The sequence below is a fragment of the Elephas maximus genome, chromosome 22, assembly GCF_024166365.1.
Source record: "Elephas maximus indicus isolate mEleMax1 chromosome 22, mEleMax1 primary haplotype, whole genome shotgun sequence".
Classification (NCBI taxonomy): Eukaryota; Metazoa; Chordata; class Mammalia; order Proboscidea; family Elephantidae; genus Elephas; species Elephas maximus.
In genome coordinates, this window is record NC_064840.1 from 69,239,326 (window position 1) to 69,266,669 (window position 27,344).

Here is a 27,344-nt window from a genome sequence, read left to right on the forward strand (position 1 = left end):
CAGCGGCGCACAGTGTACGCATCAGCTGGCGGAGACCGACACCCACGCCTCTCCTCCCTGGCCCCGCCCCCCTCCGTCCCGGCCCCGCCCCCGCCCTCCGCATGTACTGCGCTCAGCGCTTCAGCCCACCCACCACAGCCCGTCAGGCGCGGGCCAGCGAGACGCGAGACGCATGCGCAGAGCCCCCTCGCTGCCGCTGAGCACCTCGGGAAGTGTAGTCTCTGTGCGCGTGCCGGGGGGCCGCCGGAGTCCTACATCCCCACGGAATCTGGGGAAGTCAGAACGCTGCCCCCACCCTGGTCCTTATCTCCACATCACACCTGCCTGGTCACCTCACACGCACCTCCATCCTCACGCGCCGGCCTTCCGCCGGAGCGCGCCTGGAGCGAGAAGCCGAGACCCCCGCCGCCTCCCGTCAGCCGGCTGCGTGGGGGAGGCGGGGTCCACTCCCCGCCCCCGGCCCCGCCGCCTCCCCCTCCCCTGCTCGGGGTGTCGGGCGGGCGCCCGAGCGGAGGCGGCGGTGGGCGCCACAGGCGATGCCCCTGCCCGGCCGCTCCGGGGCGGGGGAGGAGGCGGGGGGCGGCGGCGGGGCCGAGAGCTGGCGGCGGCGGCCGTGAAGGGCAGCGGCGGCGGCGGTGATGGCCGAGCTGATGTGAGTGTCTGCGGCTGGGGCCCCGGGGCTGCCGAGCCCCAGGCGGGAGGCCAGGGAGGCGGAGGGCTGCGGTGTGCGCGGTGCGGAGCCAGACGCCGCCGGCCGGCTGGCCGGCCGGCAGAGGGCGGGAGCCGAGCGCTGCGGCGCCACCGAGCGAGCGAGCGAGCGAGCGAGCGAGCCGGGGAGCCCGCGAGCCGCGGAGCCCGCGAGCCGGGGAGCCGGCCAGCGAGCGGGGCCCGGTTGGGGGTCCCGGGCGGCGGCGGGGCAGCGCCGGCCGAGGGGCGCCTGCGATTGTTCTCAACACCCCTCTCCCCCACCCGTGTGTCTGTTTGTCACTTGCAGCTGAAGATGGAAAGAGCCAGGCGAAGGGGAGGCGGCGGCGGTCGCGGCCGCGGAGGCAAGAATGTAGGGGGCTCTGGCCTAAGCAAGAGTAGACTCTATCCCCAGGCCCAGCACTCCCATTACCCCCACTACGGGGCTTCAGCCGCCCCTAATCAGGCTGGAGGCGCCACCGAAATCCAGGAGCTGGCCTCCAAGCGAGTGGACATCCAGAAGAAGAGGTTTTACCTGGACGTGAAGCAGAGCTCCCGGGGCCGGTTCCTAAAGATAGCCGAAGTCTGGATAGGGAGAGGCCGGCAGGACAATATCAGAAAGAGTAAACTGACCCTCTCCCTGTCGGTGGCCGCGGAGCTGAAGGACTGTCTAGGGGACTTCATCGAGCACTACGCCCACCTGGGCCTGAAAGGCCACCGGCAGGAGCAGGGCCACGGCAAAGAGCAAAGCTCCAGGAGAAGACAGAAGCACGCGGCCCCCTCCCCACCTGTCTCGGTGGGGTCTGAAGAACACCCCCACAGTGTCCTCAAGACGGACTATATAGAAAGGGACAATAGGAAATACTACCTAGACCTAAAGGAAAATCAGCGGGGCCGCTTCCTGAGGATTAGGCAAACCATGATGCGGGGCACTGGCATGATAGGTTATTTTGGCCACACTTTGGGCCAGGAACAGACCATTGTCCTCCCAGCACAAGGCATGATTGAGTTCCGTGATGCCTTGGTTCAGCTAATTGAAGACTATGGCGAAGGGGACATAGAAGAACGAAGAGGCGGAGACGATGACCCGGTGGAACTCCCAGAGGGGACTTCTTTCAGAGTGGACAATAAAAGGTTCTACTTTGATGTGGGCTCTAATAAATATGGCATTTTCCTGAAGGTAAGTGAGGTGAGACCACCTTACCGTAATACTATTACTGTCCCATTCAAAGCATGGACAAGGTTTGGGGAAAATTTTATCAAGTATGAAGAAGAGATGAGGAAAATTTGCAACAGCCATAAAGAAAAGAGAATGGATGGCAGAAGGGCCAGTGGTGAAGAGCAAGAATGCCTCGACTAGAGTGAATTTGAACTCCATCAGGCAAAATTTAAAATCATAAATTGGCTAGACGTACTGATCCGTAGTCATTTGAAGAAGCTTTTCCTCTTTTTTGGCCCTTCGTTATTAGTAATACCTCTAGCAGTTTATACTTCAAGGAGTCTGATTGTCATGTTATACATAGATCACTATAATTCTTAGGGGAATTCTACCCTTCCCAGAGCTAAATAGTTTAGCTGCTTCAACTGCTGCAGACTATTGAAGTATGAAAATCAGCACAAAATATGACATCTGACCTTCTAAATACTATAAGAATTACATTGCACTACGACATAATCCTGAAAAAAGATACATACTTAGTATTGGAAGTGTGAATTTCTATTTCACAAGGTCCCAAAAAAGAATTCCATTCCTACTTCATTAAAAACTGCTAAGCTTTGCTGTAGGACAGTTACCACAGAAACAGAAATTGACCTTAAGCATAGTGTAAATATATTTATTTATAAAAATAAAAGTAAAAATATCTTAACTGTCCATTGGATAACTGAATATTAAACAGTACCACAAAAGGATCAAATCTTACTAGCTAAAGAAACTGTAAAAATAGTTATAATATTTCTTAAGAATTATCATAGTAGTCTATAATTTCTAATTTCGTGGTAACCCTACAGTTTATAATTGCCGTTATCAAAGCCGTGGAAGAGTTTTAGTTGGTTATTCTGAGTTACAAGTCCATCTTCATCGCTACTTATTGTACCTTATTTTTTACTGACATCTCAAAGTTTCAGGAATTACTTTTATGTCACTGTTGAGTGGGAGGCTTCATCCTATGACTTTGCTATGGAAATCCTGGTTTTTAGTTTTTGTGCTTATTTGAAGGTTGTGAGAGGCTTCCCCCCCCCACACCCAAATGTATCATAGACTCAAGGTGTTTTCAAGCTGCTTCTTTAAGACTATTTCAGAGGGGTTGGTGCACCAGTTAACTGATATAAAAATACATCTGTAATAATACATTTTGGTAGCACTTTTGCAATTGCTACCCCTAAAACGATGTCAACACTTCCAGTGTTAACCTGACTTCAGCAGATGTTATATTCCAGAAAAAGCATTTTTTTTTCCTTAAAGAGAAAAATTTAGAATATGAATTTTCAGTCTAGGAAAAATATTATTTGAAGATTGGTTATAAATATGTTTGAAAGGAAAATTCAGACATTTTCCAGGGTGCTCTTTATAATATATAAAGAGGTTTACATTATACAAAACTTACCCATTTACCTGTGTTACACATTCCTTTCCAGGAAGTGTCACAGCAGATTTTTCAACACCTAAGCAATTGTTAAAACAAGTGGATATATGTCGACCAACCCACCCTCTAGTGATTGACTGAAATTTCATCTCTTGACCTACATTTTATTCTAAATGACAATTATTGTGTTTTTATCTTGTTTTCTTCATCTCCCACATAATAAGCCCCTATTATCATGTTTAAGAGCCAGACACTGATTTCAGTCCCCAAATATAGCTCTCATTGATGAGAGTTGGCTGCATGGATTGAGATCAGAACGTAGCTCTTCCTTGACTGCTAATCGTAAGGTCGACAGTTAAACCCACCAGCCACTGTGCAGGAGAAAGATGGGGCAGTCTGCTTCTGTAAAGTTTCCAAAACCAGACCAAACCCATTGCTATGGAGTTGATTCCGACTCATAGAGACCCTACAGGATGGAGTAAAACTGTCCCATAGGGTTTCCAAGGCTGTAAGTCTTTACAGAAGCAGCCTGCCCCATCTTTCTCCTGTGGTAGTAAAGACTACAGCCTTGGAAACCCTATGGGGCAGCTCTACTCTGTCCTAATAGTGTCGCTGTGAGTCTGAATTGACTCAACGGCAATGGGTTTATGGGATAACTAATTCAAAATTATTTTAACAGTATTTTTTCTCCAGAGGTTTATTCCCAGATCCATTTAAGTAAGGTCAATGAGAAAACTTCATGGTATGAATTAAGCAAATTAACTTCATTAGCTTATGTTACTTAAGAACAGTCAGTAATCCAGACCTATATGTTGGCGTTGGTGTGCAGATTGTATTTCACCTTTCCTCAAGTAGTATGAAGGAATCTCATTAGTTCATTGTAATTGTGGGCCATCTGGATCACTAGGGAACAACTGGAGGTTAGAAGATAGTGTTAGTACTAGAGTTAATGGCACATGGTGGGTGTTGAGACTAAAAATAGCAAGGATTTTTAAGCAGTCCAAATGTAAAATAACTATGTAGGGTTACTAAAAAGTAGCTTTCGGTGTCTGAAGGAGTGGTATGCACTTGAATTACTGTACTACTGATTGTTATTGCTGTCCATCATAGTGCCTACTAATAATAACCTGTCAGATTTTGGCAAACTGGAACTGTGAATATTCCAGTATTCGATTGTTCCTATCACTGTTCCTATGACTGTGTATTCTCTCTTAAAACCTTCCTTTCTAAAATATTTATGCCTATTAGGTCTAAATGATTTCTTTTGGGGTCTTTAGTCTGGTAAGATCTCAGTGCATTCATGATATACATATGCCTCTATATATATACACATATAGTATATATACACATATATAATATGACTTAAAGATAGATATCTTTAATTCATTGTATATAAATATGATTTGTTTAATTTTTCGTTAAGTATTTAAGAATTAGTTAAACAGCCAAATTTTCTACCTTATATATATACTTCAAAGTTTTTAACATCTCAAAGCTGCAGATCGAATAGATGCATGTATACCGGCAATCAAATATACTCTAGAATCAATAAGCCATCTGCCAGTCCTTTTGTTTCATTTTCCATAGTTCATGTATAATTCAGTGAAAAAAAAATGAAATGATGCTATGATTTTTTGGTACTTAAAATCCCAAGAATTCATTAGCCATAATCTAATAAAGAAGGTCCAGTTCCAAACGCCGGTATTAGAGCATGTAATGCCATGTATCTTATAAAATAAGATACTATTCTTACCTGTGCAATATATATTTTATTTATTGTCGTTTGTAGCATAATGAAGCTGCAACTGTACATGGTATTCTTCAAAGTAATAGGATCCCTGCCTTGACAATGTTAAACTCCTAAGGCAACTGGATGTTAGAAGTTAAAAAATTGAACATTAAAGTTAGTAACCAAAATTACTAGTTCACTGTATACTTCTAAAACACTGATGGTGTTTGCACATAATAATCCAAGCATAATGTGGTACAGACGTAAAACTGTAATAATACAAGCTAGTAGTATGAAATTTGGAAACGGGTTCCTTGTAATAGTTGGCGGTGTTCTTCTAGCAATTGCAAGCAGCACTAATCTGTTGCTTATATGCAAAAGATGCAATGTATTATAAAGGTATTAAAGTTCTGCCACATTTTATGGTTTGTCTTGTTAAAGCCCCAAACTGCCATGTCCCTTAAACTTGAGTCAAACACAAGCTTATTTGCACTAAAGAGCATGGCCAAAAAATAAATGACAGGGTGGAAAAGCTAGTTGGAACCTCTTGAAATAATTGGTTCTGATGGGAGAATTTCACATTTGTCTCTTTGAAAGCTATACGGTCCAGCCAGACAATCTGTCAGTTCACTAATTTAATAATGCACTTTACCTTTTGTATATAACAAATGTACATTGATGCCATTTGACAGGTAGGATGTATTCAGTAACTGTGTAGTTAGAAACTGTAGAGTGATCCCTTGCATGCATGTTTGTGTTGGAACTGTTGTGGTAACAGGTATCCACTAAATTGGTATGATGGAAAAGAGTAGAAGATGCTTTTGAAACAAATCCCAATACATTTAACAAAGAACTTTCGAGTTCATATTTGTACTCTTAAAGAACTAAAACCAATAAAGAACAATTTCTAGCCCAGATTAGTATAGCAGTTGAGACTATATATATAGTTGAGGCTCCCCAGGATACCTTGAAAGTTAACTTTGGGAATTTGTTCAGACAAAAAAGTGTTTCTAATGATTTTGTTTCACTCTTGCTGTGTATTTGAGTAACTAATGGAAAAAATAGTATATGATACTGTACTAGAATTAAAAGTATGGTTAGCTGAAATGGCCTTATTAATACCCAGACTAAAGAAGCAAAGTTTTAATTAAGGAAATGCTAGAGCCTAAGAACATTTGCGCAGATAAATATATTATTTCCGAATTGCAGACATACTGACCTTCACCAACCAAAAAGGGTATTGGGGGATTCAGCATATCCTTCCATCCTAAAAATTTCCTAAGATGTACATTTGAAAACTAGGTAATTGTTGCTTAATAATAGGTTGTATGTACTTCACTGAGAAACACTGTGTACTAACAATTCATCAAGAGTGTGCTATATTTACTGCAGTCATTTTATATCTATGGGTAAGAATACATTATATATAGTCATCTTAATAAAATCGTGTATTTATATTGTAATCTTGCAAATATTCTCAGTAAACATTTATCTGAGCTGCACAATTTGAAGAAGGTTGGAATACAGCCTCAGATACTCATGTTTAATAAGCAGCTTCATTGAAAGCTATGTATGTATTACCATTTCTTTAAACTTTGCTTTCTAGTCTAGTTTTTAAATGAGCAGGACTTAATTTTAAATTTTTACATGGTTTTCTGAAAATAAGTGTGGGATTATTTTTTTTTCCTGCTTATTTCCAAAGTCTTTCATTGGAACTATTCATGAAACCCTATTCCAACGTTTATATAAGGGCTTTGCTTAGTCACCATGTATTTTGAAATTTGTCTTTACCAAAACACCAAATGTCTTTGGCAGGATAAAATCTAAAGTAAACCACAAAGAGAAGTTAAAATTGATTCTATGGCTACAGAATAAACTGGTGTAATATTTATTGCTGCCAAACAAGAGTCTTAAAATCCCTTTTGAATTTCCTGAAATGTTTTTTTGAATTTCAGAGAGAAATGGTGACTAATGGCTAGCCCATCAGAGGAGAACTATAACAATATTAGCTTGCTGTTTCAATCCATAATCCACAATGCTGTAGCAATGAGGTCCAGGGAAGAATTTTTTTCTTCCAATCTAATGTCATGTGGAATTTTAGATTACAGTTACTCTGTCCTAAAGTAAATATACCCAAATTTATGTAGGTGAAGCGTAGAAAAACAATGTATGTGTTAATATATTTTCTCGTCTGATGTCCAAAAAATCAGTCGTTTTTCTTAATTTGATATGATTTTTAAAATCATTTAAATTTGTTTTAGTAGTTTTGTAATCACTGTCTGTGTAGGGAAAACGTGCACATAGTAGAAAATGTAAAAGCTACACATGGATAGACAGTGAAAAGTAGCAACTGATGTTCTCAGTGTTGTGTGTAGCCTAGAATTACTCTGCATATACAAGCATATGTGTATAGACATATATTCTTTTTAAAAAATACAGATGAAAGCATACTATATTCGGTGTACACTCTCCTGTACCTAGTAGTTCCGATTTTAGAGCTTCCACTTCAAGTGAATTTTTTTCTTGTACTTAGATATCATGCTCTCTAGTCACCATCTTTGATTTGAACTATATTATTACACCAAGGGATCATCAAGGAAATTTTGTAATAAATTCCCTGAGTGTTTACTTAAAATGCAAATATATATATTGCTTTTTAAATACACCAATATTTTGTTTATCCTACAGCTTTCCCTTTCTTTTCCCAAAGCACCCTGTCTCTCTATCTTCTTCCCTCCCTCAAAAAGCTATTGGTCTTTTTACAGAAATGATACAATTTAGGAGTGGCAAGCTATAAGATAATTTAACCAAGTGTTATTTTAGATTACCTATGTCCTCTAATGAAGCACACCCATCTTAAAAGCTTCAACAAGTTATCACTTTTAGCCTTTCTTCCTTTTTTTTTTTAGTTTTTGTTGTGCTTTAAGTGAAAGTTTACAAATCAAGTCAGTCCCTCATACAAAAATTTATATGTACCTTGCTCTATGCTCCTACTTGCTCTCTCCCTAATGAGACAGCACACTCCTTCTCTCCATGCTCTATTTTCATGTCCATTTGGCCAGCTCCTGTCCCCCTCTGCCCTCTCATCTCCCCTCCAAACAGGAGCTGCCCACATAGTCTCATGGGTCTACTTGATCCAAGAAGCTCACTCCTCACCAATATCATTTTCTATCTTATAGTTCAGTCCAATCCCTGTCTGAAAAGTTGGCTTTGGGAATGTTTCCTGTCTTGGGCTAACGGAAGGTCTGGGGACCATGACCTCCGGGGTCCTTCTAGTCTCAGTCAGACCCTTAAGTCTGGTCTTTTTACGAGAATTTGAGGTCTGCATCCTACTGCTCTCCTGCTCCCTCAGGGGTTCTCTGTTGTGTTCCCTGTCGGGGGAGTCATCGATTATAGCTGGGCACCGTCTAATTCTTCTGGTCTCAGGCTGATGTAGTGTCTGATTTATGTGGCCATTTCTGTCTCTTGGGTTCATAGTTACCTTGTGTCTTTGGTGTTCTTCATTCTCCTTTGTTGCAGGTGGGTTGAGACCAATTGATGCCTCTTAGGATGGCCTCTTGCTAGCGTTTACGTTTGTCTTTCTTTTTATGAATTCTATTACTATTATTTTTATCCAAAGACCTTGCCGTTATAAAAGCAAATGAGTACAGAGCTATAGTAAAAGGTTTTGTTATGAATCTACTGAAATTGCTGATTTATTAACATGAAGCCGGTATCTTTATGATGAGAACAGTATATGGTTATTAATGAGTAATTCATTTGGCAACTTAGTCAAATCCAAGTCTAACCAAAGCGATAACGCTAGGCCTGATTGTTTAGAGTACTGAGTCCCCATTGAAGGACCCAGAGTCCCTCAAAAGCCCTTGGGACCAGAAGGTACCATGATGATTTGGGGAAAGAGTAGAACATTGGGAGTTAAGAAGTTAGAAGTACAACTAAGCCACTCTCTGTCCTCTGCTACTTATTGTTTAAGATAGTAAATAGAATTGTTTATAAATGAAGTTAGCATTTTAACTCTTACTGAAAATATAAGGAAAGCTGCCTTAATAGTTCCCCCACCCCCCCCAAAAAAATCATAATTCTCTTTTCATTCCCATCTAGGGTACATTTTAAGATCACTTTTTTAACAACCACTAAGAAAGAACATTCTCTGAAAACATGAACTTTCCATACTTGAAGCTTTAAAAGATACTGTCTAATTATAAAGTACACAGAGTAAATGACCCAATACTGTTACAGATATCTTAAAAAATATGTGGGTTGAGGGAGACTTTTTTTTTTATATAAACTTTTCTTTTTTATTAACTTTTATTGAGCCTCAAGTGAACGTTTACAAATCAAGTCAGACTGTCACATACATCTTACTCCATACTCTCACTTGCTCTCCCCCTAATGAGTCAGCCCTTCCAGTCTCTCCTTTCATGACAATTTTGCCAGCTTCCAACTCTCTTTATGCTCCCATCCCCCCTCCAGACAGGAGATGCCAACACAGTCTCAAGTGTCTACCTGATATAATTAGCTCACTCTTCATCAGCATCTCTCTCCTACCCACTGTCCAGTCCCTTTCATGTCTGATGAGTTGTCTTCGGGAATGGTTCCTGTCCTGGGCCAACAGAAGGTTTGGGGACCATGACTGCCGGGATTCCTCTAGTCTCAGTCAGACCATTAAGTCTGGTCTTTTTATGAGAATTTGGGGTCTGCATCCCACTGATCTCCTGCTCCCTCAGGGGTTCTCTGTTGTGCTCCCTGACAGGGCAGTCATTGATTGTGGCCGGGCACCAACTAGTTCTTCTGGTCTCAGGATGATGTAGGTCTCTGGTTCATGTGGCCCTTTCTGTCTCTTGGGCTCTTAGTTATCGTGTGACCTTGGTGTTCTTCATTCTCCTTTGATCCAGGTGGGTTGAGATCAATTGATGCATCTTAGATGGCAGCTTGTTAGCATTTAAGACCCCAGATGCCACATTTCAAAGTAGGATGCAGAATGTTTTCATAATAGAATTATTTTGCCAGTTGACTTAGAATTCCCCTTAAACCATGGTCCCCAAACCCCCGCCCTTGCTCCGCTGACCTTTGAAGCATTCAGTTTATCCCGGAAACTTCTTTGCTTTTGATCCAGTCCAGTTGAGCTGACCTTCCATGTATTGAGTACTCTCCTTCCCTTCACCTAAAACAGTTCTTATCTACTAATTAATCAGTAAAAAACCCTCTCCCACCCTCCCTCCCTCACCCCCTTGTAACCACAAAAGTATGTGTTCCTCTCAGTTTATACTGTTTCTCAAGATCTTATAATAGTGGTCTTATACAATATTTGTCTTTTGCCTCTGACTAATTTCGCTCAGCATAATGCCTTCCAGGTTCCTCCATGTTATGAAATGTTTCACAGATTCGTCATGGATATACCACAAATTATTTAACCATGAGGGAGACTTTTTTTAAATGGACTGGCATCTGTAAATTTTATGAAAATGTTAAATGGTTTAAAAATAAAAAAACATTGCTTTAAACCTCATAATAATATCTCCCTAATTGGCATAATGTGTGAAGTGAGTGAGGTGGTGGTAGAGGATAGGAGCCTCTTACGCATGGATTTTTTCCTTTCTTTTGTTGTACAGCTGAAGTTAGTTTTTCATACAAAAATTTATACACACATTGTTATGTGACCCTAGTTGCTATCCCTATAATGTAATAGCATATTCCTCCTTTCCACCCCGGGTTTCCTGTGTCCATTCAACCAGCTCCCATCCCTCTCTGCCTTCTCATCTCACCTCTGGACAGGAGCTACCCATTTAGCCTCGTGTATCTTCTTTAACTAAGAAGCACACTCTTCATGAGTATCATTTCATTTCTTATAGTACAGTCTAATCTTTGAAGAGTTGACTTCGGGAAGGGTTTTAGTTGTGGGTTAACAGAGAGTCTGGGGACTATGTCTTCTGGGTTCCTCCAGTCTCAGCCAGACATTAAGTCTGATCTTTTTACTAGAATTTGAGTTCTGCACCCCACTTTTATCCTGCTCCATCAGGGACTCTCTATTGTGTTCTGTGTCAAGGCGGTCATTGGCGGTAGCCAGGCACCATCTAGTTCTTTTGGTCTCAGACTGATGGAGTCTGTGGTTTATGTGCCCCTTTTTGTCTCTTGGGATAATGTTTTGCCTGTGTCTTTGGTGTTCCTCATTCTTCTTTGCTCCAAGCGGGTTGGAACTAGTCGATGCATCTCAGATGGCCGCTCGCCAGCTTTTAAGACCCCAGATGCCACTCATCCAAGTGGGATGCAGAACATTTTCTTAATAAGCTTTGTTATTAAGCATGTATTTTAAAAGCGTAAAAGAGTCATTTACTCGTTTAAGCTTAAAATGGCTCTTTATCTATTTCTGCTACTTAAAGAGAGGGTCAAAAGGAAGGTAAATTTACCTTCAGGAATAGAGTTTTACTCAAATTTAGGCAAAAAAAAGGTTAATTTTCCATCTATAATCAAGAAGTTTCCCACGTTAGCGCTTTTTCTTTCTGAAATTTATATTTCCCAGGCTTTTCCTTGTTTAAATATCCCTTGTGAGAAGTTACGCATTCTCGTTGAGGCCAGTGGGTCCACCAGTAAATAAAAACTTACTAATAATGAACTAGTGCTGCTGCAGTGAAGTTACTTTGCAATATGGGTATAAAGAAAATAACTCATTTAAATTGGAATAAATGTTAAATAACTCATTTAAATTGGAATATATGGTTTCTTCTTTAATGTTGTTGACTTATTTCAAGGATTGCATAGCAGTTGCCACTTTATTGTGGTTTCTGCAAGAGTTGTTCTTTTCAAAGTTCTCATTGTTCCTAGGAAATAATAGAGGTAAAAGAAAGGGGACATAATCCCTTTCTAATAAAAGTGTTCATAGTATTTAAAAGTTTGAGTTGCCCGAAGAGTACGATTGGGGAAAAAAAGGCTTTTGTTGGTTTTTGTCTTTATGAAAATACTGGCATAAATCTGAGTATTTTATTTGATCTAAGTCAGGATTTCTTTTATCTGATACTTCTATATTCAAAAATGTTTAGTATTTTATTCTTAGAGAAAATGGTTCTGTAGGATAATACTCTCCCTTCAGGGTCTCTTTTTTTTTTTTTTTTTTTGGTAAACTATTTGATATGGACTTGATAAGGTTGTTGTCTGAAAAAAGAGGTTGTTGTCTACAGGTAGCAAAAAGAGAAGAAATGGAGAAGAGAAAAGTAGTAGCTGATTATTTTCCTTGCCTGTAATGAAAGAAATCAAACAGAAAGGAGAGAAATAAGTCATTTTCAAAATTAAGTCTCTATTTAGGTTTTAAAAGAGCAGTGTAGAAAGAATAATAAGACCTAATTCTGCCAGTTCATGGCCTTACCCTGAGAGAGTCATTTAATTTCTCCTGGATAGTTTCCTCATAGTAAAAATGAACAAAGTTGTGCTAGAAGCTAAGAATCCCTCCTCTTCTAAAACTTTGTATTCTATATCAGGGGAGTGTGAAGGGAAAAATTAGATGGAGAGTACCACAATTGGCAAGTATGAGTAAGGGGTTTTCTGTAAATATTAAAAACAACTATGATAATGTAGCAACCTGTGATGATACCCAAAGCAGCAATGCAGAAATGTTAATTTTTAACATAGTATATATCTCTTTAGACGCACAAAATACAATTTTGTTCCTCATCCTTATTAGGACCAAATTATACACTAATTATATAACTATACTATGCTTTAAGTTTTTAAAGAAATATTTTTTATCTATAGGAAGTCTCGGAGCACTGGTGGCGCACTGGTTAAGCACTCAGCTGGTAACCAAAAGGTTGGCAGTTTGAATCTACCAGCTGCTCCTTGGAAACCCTATGAGGCAGTTCTAATCTGTCCTATAGGGTCGCTATGAGTCAGAATCGACTCAACAGCAATGAGTTTTGGTTTTATAGGAAGTTATTTCTACATATTCTGTAATCATTTCTTATATTCCGCATCACAAAGGAATTTTAAAAACTAACATCACTTCCTGAAATGTCATCATTCCTAAGATAAATGTGAAAAACTATCCTTTCAGTAGTCCCTGAGAATCAAGTACTGCCTTTCACTCCTCTTTCTTGATCCTATTGAACTTCCTGTGTTATAAATAATCACGTTTAATAAGGAAAAGCGAGCTCTGATGGCGCAGTGGTTACGAGCTCAGACAGCTAACCAAAAGGTCAGCAGTTCGAATCCGCCAGCCACTCCTTGGAAACCCTTTGGGGTAGTTCTGCTCTGTCCTGTAGGGTTGCTACACGTCGGATTCGACTCGACAGCAACGGGTTTGGTTTTTTGTTTGGTTTTAATAAAGAAAAGCAGGCAGGTCACTGACTTCTGAACAGTGTGGTTCTGTTTTAGAGGACCTAAACCCTGGTGGCATAGTGGTTAAGTGCTATGGCTGCTAACCAAAGGGTCGGCAGTTCGAGTCCGCCAGGCGCTCCTTGGAAACTCTATGGGGCAGTCTGCTCTATCCCATAGGGTTGCTATGAGTCGGAATCGACTTGACGGCAATGGGTTTGGCTTTTTTTTTTTTTTTTTGGTAGCTACTAGGGGTTGTTGGGGTTTTTTTGTTTTTTAAGCCTTGAAAAACGGCCAAGCTTGATGATTGGAGGGGAAGAGCAGCAACACTCAAGATTTTTGTCCTACAGACATTTACTCTGATCTTCCACTATGCAGTGCCACCACCACTGCCAGCAGAATTTAAAGAGTGACACCAGACCTTTCCGTTGGTGCCTGTTTGCTTACCAAAGACGGTGTTTTAAGAGTTGTTAGTTGCTGTCAAGTAGATTCTGACTTAGGACAACCCCACGTATGCGGAGTAGAACTGCTCCACAGGGTCGTCAAGGGTGTGACCAGATTCTAGGTGAGTTGAATCCACCAACCTTTCAGCTAATAGTTGAGCACTTAACCCTTTGTGCCACCTATATTTTAAAGTGCGTATGCAACGGATATTTTGCTATAAAAAATTGATGCAAGTGAAATTCCATTGAAGAAACATTCCTTACGATTAAAAAAGAATCTTTGGCCTGCCTGGTTCACAATAGCAATCTGGTTAGTTTGTTTTCAGTAATTCTATACAGTGAGTTAGCTGTTATAGGGAATTTTCTGCTCTCTTTTCTCCTTCTTCTTCTCAAAATAACAGATACTTTTTGGGTTCTTGATTGCTTCGTCTTCCATGTTTGAATTCTAGGTGGGACGTGAGAGAATGGTTGAGGATGGCAGTTCTTTGCCCTTGCCGTTGGGTAGAAATTTTCCTTAGCTTTCCATTTCACACATTCTGAGCAACTTTACCAAAAGAACAGACCTAAGTGCCAAAACTGCCCAGCAAAATTAAAAAAAAAAAAAAAAAAAACAGAACCGTAAAATATTTAGGAGTAAAGATAAGAATACTTACAAAACACTTAAATGTTTTGGTTTCTTACCTCACTCTCCCTTCCTCCCTTACCCTTCTCCTGCCCACCTATCCCCCGTGTGCCATTCCCACCCATTCCCATTCCTTTACTCTTTTCTAATGTATGTCAGAGTCTGCCGTATTTTATTTCCAGGTTCTTGAGGCTAGCGATGTGATTTATACCAATACTTGTCAGCCTAGAATTTCAGCAGGACAAAATATTTTGAAGGTTAAAATGAACCTTCAAAATAAGTTCATTATGGAATTTTATCTGTTGCTGCTTGGTAAACACTCCATAAAGGGTATGTTCTTGTTGTTGTTGTTAGGTCCCGTCGAGTCGGTTCCGACTCAAAAGCGACCGTATGCACAACAGAACGAAACACTGCACGTTCCTGCACCATCCCTACAATCGTTGTTATGCTTGAGCTCATTGTTGCAGCCACTGTGTCAATCCACCTCGTTAAGGGTCTTCCTCTTTTCCGCTGACCCTGTACTCTGCCAAGCATGGTGTCCTTCTCCAGGGACTGATCCGTGGTACAATCCAGGTATAAAAATAGAATTCTAAAATTCATAGCTCATTCTTCTTACCTTCTATTTTTTCCTCGCTTACACTGTACCCTTTTGGAAAAGGATAAGAGCATTAATTTCTCTCACCACCAGCATGGCCCTGCTCCATCCTATTTATTTGTTCAAATGACAATTAAAATACAACAAAAGAACAGAGCTACTCTGAAAATTTGGAAGTTGCCTGATTAGCTTGATCTATAGACTTTTTTTTTTTTTTAATAGATTTAAAGACTACTCCTTTGCTCACCTAATTTCAACACTCTCACCATATTTCTATAAAACAGTTTAGGGTGAGTAGAAAACAGATTTCACTTGGAATGATATGGACTGAAAGCACAGTTATTGCAACTTCTCAGTACACAGGGCATCTTCAGAAAAATTTTTTGCCGGCATAACTGACAGGTAATTTCAGGAAAGAATTTAGCCTCTAGAAAAGTTGTGTCATCACCATTTTTAAAGAGACTGTAGTAATAAAAGGAAGAACTGATCAAGATTATGAGTACTAATAACTATTGTTTATTGAATGCCCACCAGATATAAAGCACTGCTGGGCTCCTTGCCACTACTATTTCTAATCCTCACGGCAATCCTCTTATTTTCCACATTTTCTTATAATGTTTTAGAGGTTTCAACCCTTAAGGGCAGAGAGGAGACAAATTACTGTTCATTATGGGTCTCCAATTTCATTTTCATGAACCAAAAACAACTGGCTGTGTTAAATTAGTCTGGAAATAAATCTTATAAATTATTAGTGAGAGCTTTATTGATTTTTTACAGCTTTTTCCTGCCATCTTATATCCTTACACTGTTCTGTTACTTTTCATTTTATGTTGAATCACTGTGTTTCCTCTTCTTTCCCTTAAGTCCAGGGGGATAAAGTGAGGTGACCACTGTATTTACAGATTGTTCTCCATCACTCATGAGTCGGAATCAGCTCGATGGCAGCGCGTTTGATTTGGTTTTCTAAGCCAGTGGCTTTCAAACCAGGGCTTCGAACCTGTTCGTTCTGGTTCAAATCCCTGCTGAGAATTTGCATTTCTAGCGAGTTCCCTAGGGAAACTAATGCTGCTGGTTAGGGACCAGTTCTGAGAACCCCTAGGACAGCAGTGGTTTTCAAATTTTATTATGTGTAAGAATCACCTGGAGATATTGTTAAACTGTAGATTCTGATACAGTATATCTGGGGTGGAAATGCAAATTCTTAGCAGGGATTCGAATCTGTTCCAGTTTAGTGTGAATAAGAACACCTGGAGTATCTGTTAAAGCACACCTTGCTGGCACACATCCCCAGAGTTTCTGTTCAGTAAGTCTGGGGAGGGACTGCCTTTCTAACACATTCCCGAGGTGAAAAGGATGCTGTCTTCTGAGGACCACACTTTCAGAACCATGGTTCTGGGTTAGTGGGTTTTTACCTCAGCTACAAAGAGTGAAGGAGAAATGTCAAAACAACAGTAGTATCTTGGAAGACTCAGTGCTACTCATTCTGCCTTGAGAAGTTTACAAATCCTAAAAGCAACTTTTTTTTTAAAGAGATTTCAATATTTATTGCTTGTGTTACATAGTGATTACACTATTTGCAGAAAATATGTGTTAAACTATCTCACACAATTGATGTCTGAAGTCGGAAGTAAGATGTTTCTCACGTTTTCATTAAGGTCTGATGGTTTGTATCTTTACGTGGATGTTTGTAGGTCAAAGTATATGAAGGCAGTGTTATGCTTCTGAAGAACAAGAGTATTTTCCCCCACCACTCCTTCGTGTCGTGCCTTTACAATTTTCAAATCACTTCCTCATCTTTGCGTCCGAGAGAATGTACAGCACGCAGTATGTTCTGAATCTTTGCCTGTAGTAAGAATCAGCTCTGTGCAATGCTCAAAGCCTTCCCATGGCTTTTATCTCCCAGGTACCTTCATTTCATCCTTAAAAAATAAAATTAGAAACAGCGGGTATTTAAGATTTCTTTCAGTATAAGTGGAGGTTAGCAGAGCATCTGATCCAAGAGATCAGGTCTTTGGCAAATGTTCTGTGATTCATTAATGACCACCACTCAGGATTCTTGAAGAGTTTGCTCCAGTAATGATACTACTCTGGCTGCTTACTAATGTTTGATAAGTTATTTTGAGTTTCCTTCTGATACCGGTGCCTGGGTGTATCCTCACATTAGGAACCCCTAGGTGATGCAGACAGTTAAGTGCTCGACTACTAGCGAAAAGGTTGTTGGTTAGAACCCTCCCAGGGGTGCCTCAGAAAACAGGCCTGGTGATCTACTTTCTTAAAAAAACCTACGGACCAGGTCTGCTCTGCACACAGGGTATCTCAACTCCGTGGCAACTAGTAACAAACCAACAACAACAACATCCTCATGTTATAAATTAAATTGTTTGCGCTCGTTCTCCTTAGTTCTCAGTTCCAACATTTGGGTCCCCTGAAAAGCGGCTTCTGTTACCTGCATTTTTTTCCTATAAATGAGTCAAATTTCCCAAGCTCTATATGTTTCTTAATTTTTGTTGAAAACTGGACATTTAAGAGAAAATATTTTTGCTATTCCAGGTACTGCTTGACAAGCAGCTTCTTAAAATAAATTGACTAGCATTTAGGTAAAAAGTTATTTTCTTCATTTTTTATCTTTTCATTATGTTTACTAACCTTTCTGATTCCCTCTGATTTTTGACGGCTATCTTGAAATAATTCTGATAGGAATTAACTGTAAGGAAGCTTTCAAACTGCAGCGTATTTTTAATTTATTGAATAATTCTGGTGTATAAATCTTAGAAAAGGAAAGTATTTGAATGATTTCTTTACTCAAGAATTGTTAACACAATTTTTCATGACTATTAAATATTAGGACTTGAAGGGACCTTGGAATTACTTTAGTCCCTTAATTTTACACTTTATGACTTATACATCATGTAGCTCAAATGGTTTATGTTCTACAGTAGGCTAAGTAGAAGGAAAAAGACTCAAACTAAGTTGATTGTCTCTTAAGATATACAAGAGGTAAGAAATACTCTAATTTCTTCTAAAAGCGTATGTAGCCTGTCTGTATGTGTAGCACAGAGGAACTACACAGTGCATTTACAGAGCTTTTTTCACATCAGCAGTTGGACCCATTGCATTAGGCTTAGAGGTACTTCACCTGAAAACTCATTAAGTATGTTATTTGAAAGCATAAGTAACATATTTGAAAATAATTTGTCATAGATTTTCCAACCTGTGGCTATTCTGTAATACAACTGTTATGTTTATAAAAATTAATGAAACCATATTTTATGTCTAAAGCTATACAATTTTCATATATATCTATACATGAACCTCCTATTAAATGCTATTCTAGTGGATCATATCCTACTGGAAATATTAAATTAGTTCAGACATAGACATTTGGCAGTTCTGCAAGTTCATTAACTTCACTTTTCCGTTTACCACCCTTCCATGATTAGTGTTCCGTAACATTGAATGAGTTCCTTATTGTGAAAAAGATAAATTATCTGCTAATATAACAGAGATAATCATGAACTCAAAAGACTCATTACAGGCAGTGTAACTCTTTTTTTTTAATTCTCTATCCCATTTGTAGTATGGCTATAATTTAAATTTTAGGTTAAATATTTTTTAGTCTTAGAATTGTATCTTACACTTTGGGCGGAATAGAGATTTACAGTAGATTTGTAGTGGATTGAGCTCAACATAAGCAGACTTCAAGAAGGAGTGAGTTACTTCCCTGTAACTGGAATTATTTAAAGCTCTCACTTTATGTAGGATACATGAAGGGAATCAATAAATCAGAAAAGAGTTGGCTTGTTATTACTTCAAAGATTCTTTTCATCTCTGAGAGACTCAAAATTTATTAGTAATAATACTGGGAGCTTTTGTATTCAATTCTTGCGTTAAGTTACTAGGTTGGATGAAGTGTGATTTCAATTTTTCTAGTGTTATTCTGAAAACATATTAAGAAAAAACTTAGCCTTTCCTCCCACCCTTTGTTATTGCAAAACAATATAAGAACTAAGTTTCAAATTTTCATGAAGCTTTACTAAAATAAATTAGTTAAGATAGGTTTCATGAAACTTTCCTTGCAAAATTAAGTTGTTGGTCTTAAATACCCTTGAGTTGATTTTGACTCACAGCAGCCCCATGTGACAGAGTAGAACTGCCCCATAGGGTTTTCTAGGCTGTAATCTTTAAGTAGTGGTTAAGAGCTTGGCCACTAACGAAAAGGTTAGCAGCTCAAATCCACCAGTGGGTCCTTGGAAACACTATGGGGCAGTTCTGCTCTGTTCTATGGGGTCGGCTATGAGTGGAAATCAACTCTGTGGCAGATTTGTTTTTTCTGGTAATCTTTATGGGAGCAGATAGCCAGGTCTTTCTCCTGCAGAGCTGCTGGGTGGGTTTGAAGCATAGACCTTTCAGCAGACAACCAAGTGCTTAACCATTGCACAAAATTAAGTCGTTTTTATTCTTTTCTTAAGAAATTTTTTACTTCTTTTTTCAGAAAGAATTATATGAAGGAATAAATTTAATATTTGTATTACTATTTCAGAACTACCTGTTACAAGTAGTTTTATGGAAAGACATAAGTAATAGTAGGTTAAGTTGGAAAATCAAATTATTGTATATTACTGAATAAAATTTTTCTTTAAAAAAAAAAAACCAGATTAAATTCTATTTAAAAATTGAATACTAATCTCCTTAACAATCACCTCTATAATACTTTCAATCTTCATTTTTTCTTGCACTATTTATTTAACATAAAATGGAAAGAAACAACATAGTGTGCTAATTTCCACTTCAGTTTTACATTTCAGAGAACAAATTTTCCAAGTAAGTTGATTATTGTTGCAAATAGTATGTGTGTTTCTCCCCTGGGGAGTTTCCACGGTTTGTAAAGGTCACAAGAGTAGCTGTGGCGGTGAGATCTAAATTCGGGACCTGGTGTGAACCAACATGAAACTCAGTTCTCATTTTCATGGTCCACTTTTTTCTTGTCAGTTCTTCCAGTCATCTTGGCTTTCTTGTGTTACTGTAACATTTCCAAATCTGAGGTGGGCAAATAATTATGCATTTTATAGAGAGATCTGAGTAAGCTGAAATATATTACACCAAAGTCTATAAACTATGTGTTATACGAGCCTAGATATTTAACTAAGCAAGTCTTACTCCACCTCACAAATATTACACACAACACCAGTAATATATGTATACATACATACATACATATATGTATATAATTAATAATTATAAAAAGAGCCCAATCCTGTCCACTCCTTCCGTGCCCCTGGAGAAGTAATGGCTAATTGGTTCCATTTTGTTTGTCAGTTGATTGGCTGCCCTAAGGTACTATGTTGATAAATTGAAGTCTGCATCTGGATGGGAAGACAGAACAACATTCATGCCAAATATTTGCCATCGTCCCTGCTTTAGAGCTATAAACCCTGTCATTGTAGCTCTCAAAATTTCAAGCTTAGCTGGCATTTGCAGCACAAATATGACTCACCTAAGGATGTCTCTTTTCTAATACTTCCAAGAGCTTGTTTTAATCTAGTAGTCCACCCTTTAAAACAGCAGACAGTCTCCACTCTGCCTCTGAGGAATTGGAATGACTGTAGTCATGATGATGTCATCAAGGATATCTTTAAACATTAAACTCTATATTTACCTCTAATGTGTTCTAACTTCCATTAAAATGACAGCAGTTGCTCCCTTTAAAATTTAGTCCAGTGATTCCCAAACATTAGTGTGCATAGCTTGTTAAAAATGCAGATTCTGGTCTCCATCCTCAGAAATTCTGCTTTAGTTGGTCCCGAGTGGGGTTCGGAAATGGCATTTTAACTGGCATTTGGCATATTCTGATACAAGTGAAGGCCATTCTTTCTCTTGAATCTAGACTCTGGAGCTAAGACTTGCATACTTTCTTCCAGGTCTTCTTTTCCAGCTCAAATTACTTAAGTTTTAATGCTGCCAGCCATAGCACCATGGGATGCTGAATTTTTGGTTACACTATTAACAAGTAATATATAGGGCTAACTTTAACACAGAGAAACTGAATACATAAATCCAGGTGGTTAAGATTTCATACTGTCACATTGGCTAGCTCTCTGGGTATTGATCACTGGGATTGCTGATTTCTCCCCTACCTCCTGAATTGAAACTTTTTACTTAAAATCTAAACACTGGTTGTATAATCCCCAGATTTTACAACCAAACATTGAGTCTTTTCCAACCTGAATCAATTCCATAGGTGATTTCTTTTTCAGTCTCTCACAAGTTGACCCTCTAAGTGTGGAATGAGTTTTCACAATAGTTTTTATTAAGCAAGACATTTTTATTAACTCTTCTTCTGTAAATATTGGGTATCTATTTTTTTTTTTTTATTTATAGCCATTTAGTTCTCCAATTATATTCCTTATCTCCTCTATTGTTACAGTTCTCACATGCAAAAAAGATTTACAGTTACAAAACAGTTGTGCTTATATTAGGATAACAGGTCCTTATAGTCCTTGGATGTCTACAAATTAAGTTTTTATCCTGGAAGCTTGCCTTTGGTTTACTGGGAAGGATAAGCCTTTATTCCTCCTGAGGCCTAGGGACTCCAGATGGACAGTGTGTGTGTTTGTTGGTCGGCTGAAGGGTTGAGGTTAGAGTTGCTGGGGCAATTAGTCCTAGATTCTGGAATTTCAGTGGCTTTTGCTGAACATAAGGCAAATATAATACTAGATTGAAAATTTTTCTCGAATTTGACAACGTTCACTAAATGATTTCAAAATCTTTGTATAGTACAGTAAACTGTTTAGCTTTAAACAGCTGTATTAGAAGCATAATTCGGAAGGGAATAGGTATAAAATAAAATGTATTTTTTTGCAAATGAACTGTTTCAAATCTTATTTTAAAAATCACTGGCAGTAAGAAAAAACCCATCCCAAAACACATTTTAAAAACTCTTATTCTTCAAAAGTTTTATTTTCTCCCGTTACTAACAATTCTCAAAGAAATCAAATTTAAAATACTGTAAGCAGTATCCATCTAAATTACCAAAAATGCTGTGCTTATACTGCTTATGATCTTGACATAAAAGAAAATCTGTGTTTTCCTGGCCTGAATTTTTTTTTTTTAATTGTACTTTGGAGGAAGATTTATAGAACAAACTAATTTCTCGTTAAACAGTTAGTACACATATTGTTTTATGACATTGGTTAACAACCCCACAACATGTCAACACTCTCCCTTTCTCAACTTTGGGTTCCCTGTTACCAACTTTCCTGCTCCCTCCTGCCTTCTAGTCCTTGCTGCTGGGCTGTTGTGCCCCTTTAGTCTTGTTTTGTTTTATGGGCCTGTCTAATGTTTTTGAAGGGTGAACCTCAGCAGTGACTTCATTACTGAGCTAAAAAGGTGTCTGGGGGCCATACTATCAGGGTTTCTGTAGTCCCTGTCAGGCCAGTAAATCTGGTCTTTTTTTCTGAGTTAGAGTTTTTTCTACATTTTTCTCCAGCTCTGTATGGGATCCTCTATTGTGATCCCTGTCAGAGCGGTCGGTGGTGGTAGCTGGGCACTATGGCCTAAATTTTCTTGAAACTAACATGAAGCCTAGTTGATGGTGAATCTTGGATAACATGTATTAATGATAACTGATTATTCATTTTATGAATTTAAGAATTTATAATAGCAACACTGTCTTATGATTTTTTTCAGATAAGTACTATTTAGAAAATTTTTTAATAATCTTGTGGTTTTTGTAATACCCTGGTTTTTCTTTAATGATCTGCTGGGATATCAGTAATGCTTTCTTGAAAAAAAGTCTTTATAAAACTGATTCTCATTTCTCCTTTGGTTTCCATTATAAAATTATAAATGTTTTCCCATAAGAGAAAAGAAAATTTTTAAGTTGAAAAGATTCAGCGAAGGAGCTGTGCAACTGGTTCAGTAACATACTTAAGAAATTACTTTTTTTCCTTGCAGTGTTCCTCTCACTATGTAAGAACAACTGTCTTCTTTGCTCACTGTTATCCTCCCCAAGTCACAGAAATGCGTTTAGTGCAGTTCTCTCTGCACACACTACCAGCACCCGCAACCTAACCTCCCCGCCGTTTGTAGTTTCTAACATAAGCTAAGCTCTGATAGTTTTTGCCAGTAGGGACTTTTGTCTAATATAGTGAACTCCAGTCTGAAAATTCCCGAAGTTCTGAGCCTTTATTTGATCAATACTTACCTACTTTATCACTTATAATATCAAATTTACTTAGAATGAAGGATGCCTCTAGGATTTAGATTAGCTAAATTTAGCTTAATTATAGTTCTTCAAGCATTACTTAACTGTATGCCTATTTAAGAGAGCCTTTGGGTATGAGGTTAAGGAGCCCTGGTGGCATGGTGGTTAAAGCGCTCAGCTGTGAATAAAAGGTCAAAGCTTTGAACCCACCAGCTGCTCTGCAGGGGAAATATGTGCCAATCTGCTTCCCTAAAGATTACAGCCTTGGAAACCCTATGGGACAGTTCCACTCTGTCCTGTAGGGTCACTAGGAGTTGGAACTGACTCGATGGCAGTGGGGTTTGGATTTTTGTTTTGTATTGGGTATTAGGCTACTGTGCAATTTGGTTTGTTAATCACCATTTATTGCTTGGCTCATTTTTTTTTAAAAGACCCAAATATTACATTTGATGATATACCAAGTTGTGTTTCAGGCAGTATTTTTCATTAAAATGATTTGCATCTGACTTGAGACATATTACATAAAGTCTGTATTTGGTGGAAAATGTTTATATTTTATGTGGAAAAATTAATCTTAAGTGAACACAGAACTTGATTCTTAAGCTAGATTTTCCGTAAATCAATTCTAAATAGGACATTAGAAAATTTGTTACAAAGTACCTTCTAGGTGAAATAAATGTGAATGCTAAATTATTGTCTGTGCTATAATTAATAAAGCCAAAAAATTAGTTGCATATTATTTGGACTGTTCTTTCAAGCATTCATGGAATTCAGAGTCCTTACAGGCTCAACGTTGCTCCCACGTCCAGCAGTGTGGTATATAGATAGATAAAGGCACTGTCTTAGCAGTGAGAAGCTCTGGCTCTGTGCTTCCTAGCTGGGCTTCAGGCTAGTCATTTAACCTCTGTTGGCCCCAGCTTGCTTATCCATAAATTGAGGAGATTGGGTCAGAGTAAATGATCTCTTTCCAAGAACCCTTTCAATTTCTGTATCCCTGGAGTCCGTGAAACTGCTCTTAAAGTTACCTTTGACTTCCTTCTGTGGCGTTTTCTCATTTTTCTCTAGCTCCTCTTTGTTTCATCTGACATTTATTAACCATCCTTTCCTTCTTGGTACCCTTCAAATTTAGTTCTTTTTTTTTTTTTTTCTTTTCTTTTTAACAATGTTGCAGCGTGCTCTTTCTGTCTAGCTTGCCCAGTTCCATTTTTTATCGTACCATGTAATTATGTCTTATCAGTAAGACATCTTTTGACCATGTAGAGCAAATCTTGAAATAGGTAATTCCTCCAGTTTCCAAAGATGTTTAGACACACAGCCTAAAATTTGAATAAGTCTATATTTTACACTTAGTCTCCCATATAAATGCCCTGTCTACTGAACTTGAATTTAAGTTTAAAAGCAGCCTGTTCTTGCCCTTTTTGTGTTCTCTTTTACACATAAAACTGTGCCGATTACTGAAATCATCTCTCTTCACTTAATCACGGCCCTTCCTGTTAGCCTTTGAAACCTTGTTGTGTCAGAATCACAGGATGTAATGGACGAATCAAATTGGCAACAAGTGGTAATGAAAGTGATGATTTTAAAACCTGACAAGAAATACTATGTAATTTTTATTTCAAAAATTGGCTCGCTAGTTATTAGGGTGTAGTAGAATATGGGATTTTTGTTTCCTGTACATCCTAAATTTTACTTCAGAAATATTCTTTAGCTTGCTTAGTAGATAAATGATGCCCTCCTCCTGTTCATCAAACGGAGGTGAGTGGCAGCTCTGTGTCAGGCCTGCGCTAGGGCCTAGTGATACAACAATCTACCAAAGACAAGCATTTCACTGCCATTAGCTGTAGGTGTGCCATGTCTAAAATTATTTGATTCAGAGCAGCTTTTGGAGCCTAATCAAACTGGCATTTTTTATTCAACAGATAGTCGTTTGAGCACCTGCCACATGCCAGGCAGTGTGTTGGTATATATGAGAAGTGTGTTTGAAGCTGTCTGTTACAAAATGCTGTATGTTATTTTCCCTTTAACTGTTTATCCTTTAAATATGATTGGTTATCTATATTCTGATAGTTACTGTTCAAAATATATCCCATTGATGCATATTTAGAGAAATACGATAATACTATTTGAAACATAAATTCTGTGTTCCTCCTTCCAAATCTCTATTGATGTCCTAGAATGAAAATAACAATTCTCTTTCATCTCAGGTGCCCACTGTGTTCAAATGGTAATGACTTCCTGAGCCCTAGGTTGGAGATGATTGTGAATTCCCATCCAGGCTCATCGTAAAAGGCTGCTGTGATTTCTGCTGTGTGCATGCAGGTTGAGTTGGGGAGCCAGTGAGGAAGTTAAGGAGTAGTGGTATAAATATCACATATTTGCCTTCTCCCCATTAGGCTTTTATATTCATCCTCACTGAAGTTTTATTTTACTCTCCCTCTGCCTGGGTTTACAAAAATCCATCAACATTCTCAGCTATGGTGAATATCTCACCAGTGTCTCAGCCAAATGAAATAAGCTCAGTTCTACCCTGGTTCTGCTAGTAAATCAGCAGTTGTAATGATTTTTATTGTAGAGGCATTGTAACGAAGCACTATTAACATAAATTCAGTTAATTAAGGGGATAAAAGATACATTTTTCCTGAAAGCTTTCCCATAACTGGTTATTAATTCTGAAATATTTTCTGATTAGGTGTAAAAAATATAGAATTTCACAGTATAGTAATTTAGATATGATTTTAGTTTTCCAATTTCTTTTACATGTTGTACACCATTTCGTACTGATGAAAATACTCAGGTAAGTTTAGTTCAGTTTTCACTACCCGCGCATAACAAATGGAGAAAACCAAGGCCCAACAGGCTAAAAGATTTGCTGTGGATCACTTAGCTACCAAGTAAAATACCAGGGTTTATAATGAGGTGACTATTCGTGGAAGCCTGCATAGTAACACTATAAAACCCAACCCAAACCCATTGTCATCGAGTCAGTTCTGACTCATAGCGACCCTCTAGAACAGAGCAGAACTACCCCACAGAGCACAAGGAGAGCCTGGTGGGTTCAAACCGCTGACCTTTTGGTGAGCAGACATAACTCTTAACCACTAAACCACCAAGGTTTCCAGTAACACTATAGATATATTAAATGGTAAAATTAAAATAAAAGTTTGTCAGAAGTAAATGCATTTTTTTGGCTAATTTAAATAGTTTTTACAAATGGATTGTAGGTACTTCCCTGTTTTCATCACACCTTTAGGCTTAAACCTGTAATAGATTTACTGTCGATTCTGGCCCAGTCAGAAAACTTACCAGGTCAGCATTTTGGTGCTTATATGTGTACACAAACCACCTGCCTAGATTCTAACCCTCTACGTTAGCCTCTTTGCCTTCTAGTTCTTGAGGCTTTGACCCTCTATTCTTTAGTCTCACTGCATGGACTTCCCACATTAGCTAAACTTCCAGAACTTGATCGTGAAGACAAGAATACAGATCCCTTCCTGTCCTGTTACAACAGCCTTGTCATGACATCTGCATTGCAGAGGAGCCCTTAAAAAAATTGTTACTTGGAGAATTTAAGAGAGAAACCAAAAAAAATTATTGTTTAGAGAATTTAAGAGATAAAACTACTTGATTTACATAGTAAGATCCATTAACTTAATTAAAAATCAACTTGTGAATGCTTTCCCCACACTCTTATGAAAAAGAGATGAATGACCACATTAAAAAGTTGGACGCAAGCTTTTTCAAAAACCTGTTTGAAAGGGATGTTCCAAGGTTTTATCACAGTAACTCAAAAACCCACGTCTTCATTTACGTCATTACAGGGTAGTAGTTAACAATGACAACTCTAGATCCAATTCCACTGCCGCCGAGTCAATTCCAACTCATAGCGACCCAATAGGGCAGGGTAGAACTGCCACATAGAGTTTCCAAGGAGCATCTGGTGGATTCGAACTGCTGACCTCTTGGTTGGCAGCAGTAGCACTTAACCACTACACCAGCAGGGTTTCTGACAACTCTAGAGTGCTGCAATATTCTTTTTCACACACACAGAGTTTAATCATATACATTATGTTGTATTTATTACAGCTGAAAATAAAGATAATAGGTATTAGAAATATTTCAATAGGATTAAAAGCATTGTGGCTCAAGCTCTGTTACCTAGGAAATTCCATTAAATAAATG

General features: G+C 38.8%; 1 protein-coding gene across 3 annotated transcripts in view; it reads left to right on the forward strand.

Annotated features, from left to right (window-relative positions):
- Positions 1-588: 588 nt before the first annotated feature.
- Positions 589-27,344, forward strand: part of PURG (purine rich element binding protein G) — a 40,515-nt gene continuing 13,759 nt past the window's right edge. Inside the window, exons 1-3 of one of the 3 annotated variants that reach the window (XM_049866737.1) lie at positions 589-652; positions 995-1,864; positions 14,722-21,927. In XM_049866737.1, the coding sequence (XP_049722694.1) occupies positions 1,001-1,864; positions 14,722-14,820 (963 nt within the window). In that variant the 5' untranslated portion in view covers positions 589-652; positions 995-1,000 and the 3' untranslated portion in view covers positions 14,821-21,927. Of the gene's footprint in view, positions 653-994; positions 4,623-14,721; positions 21,928-27,344 lie in introns of those variants that run through there. The other 2 variants (XM_049866738.1, XM_049866736.1) reach the window with 2 other exon arrangements.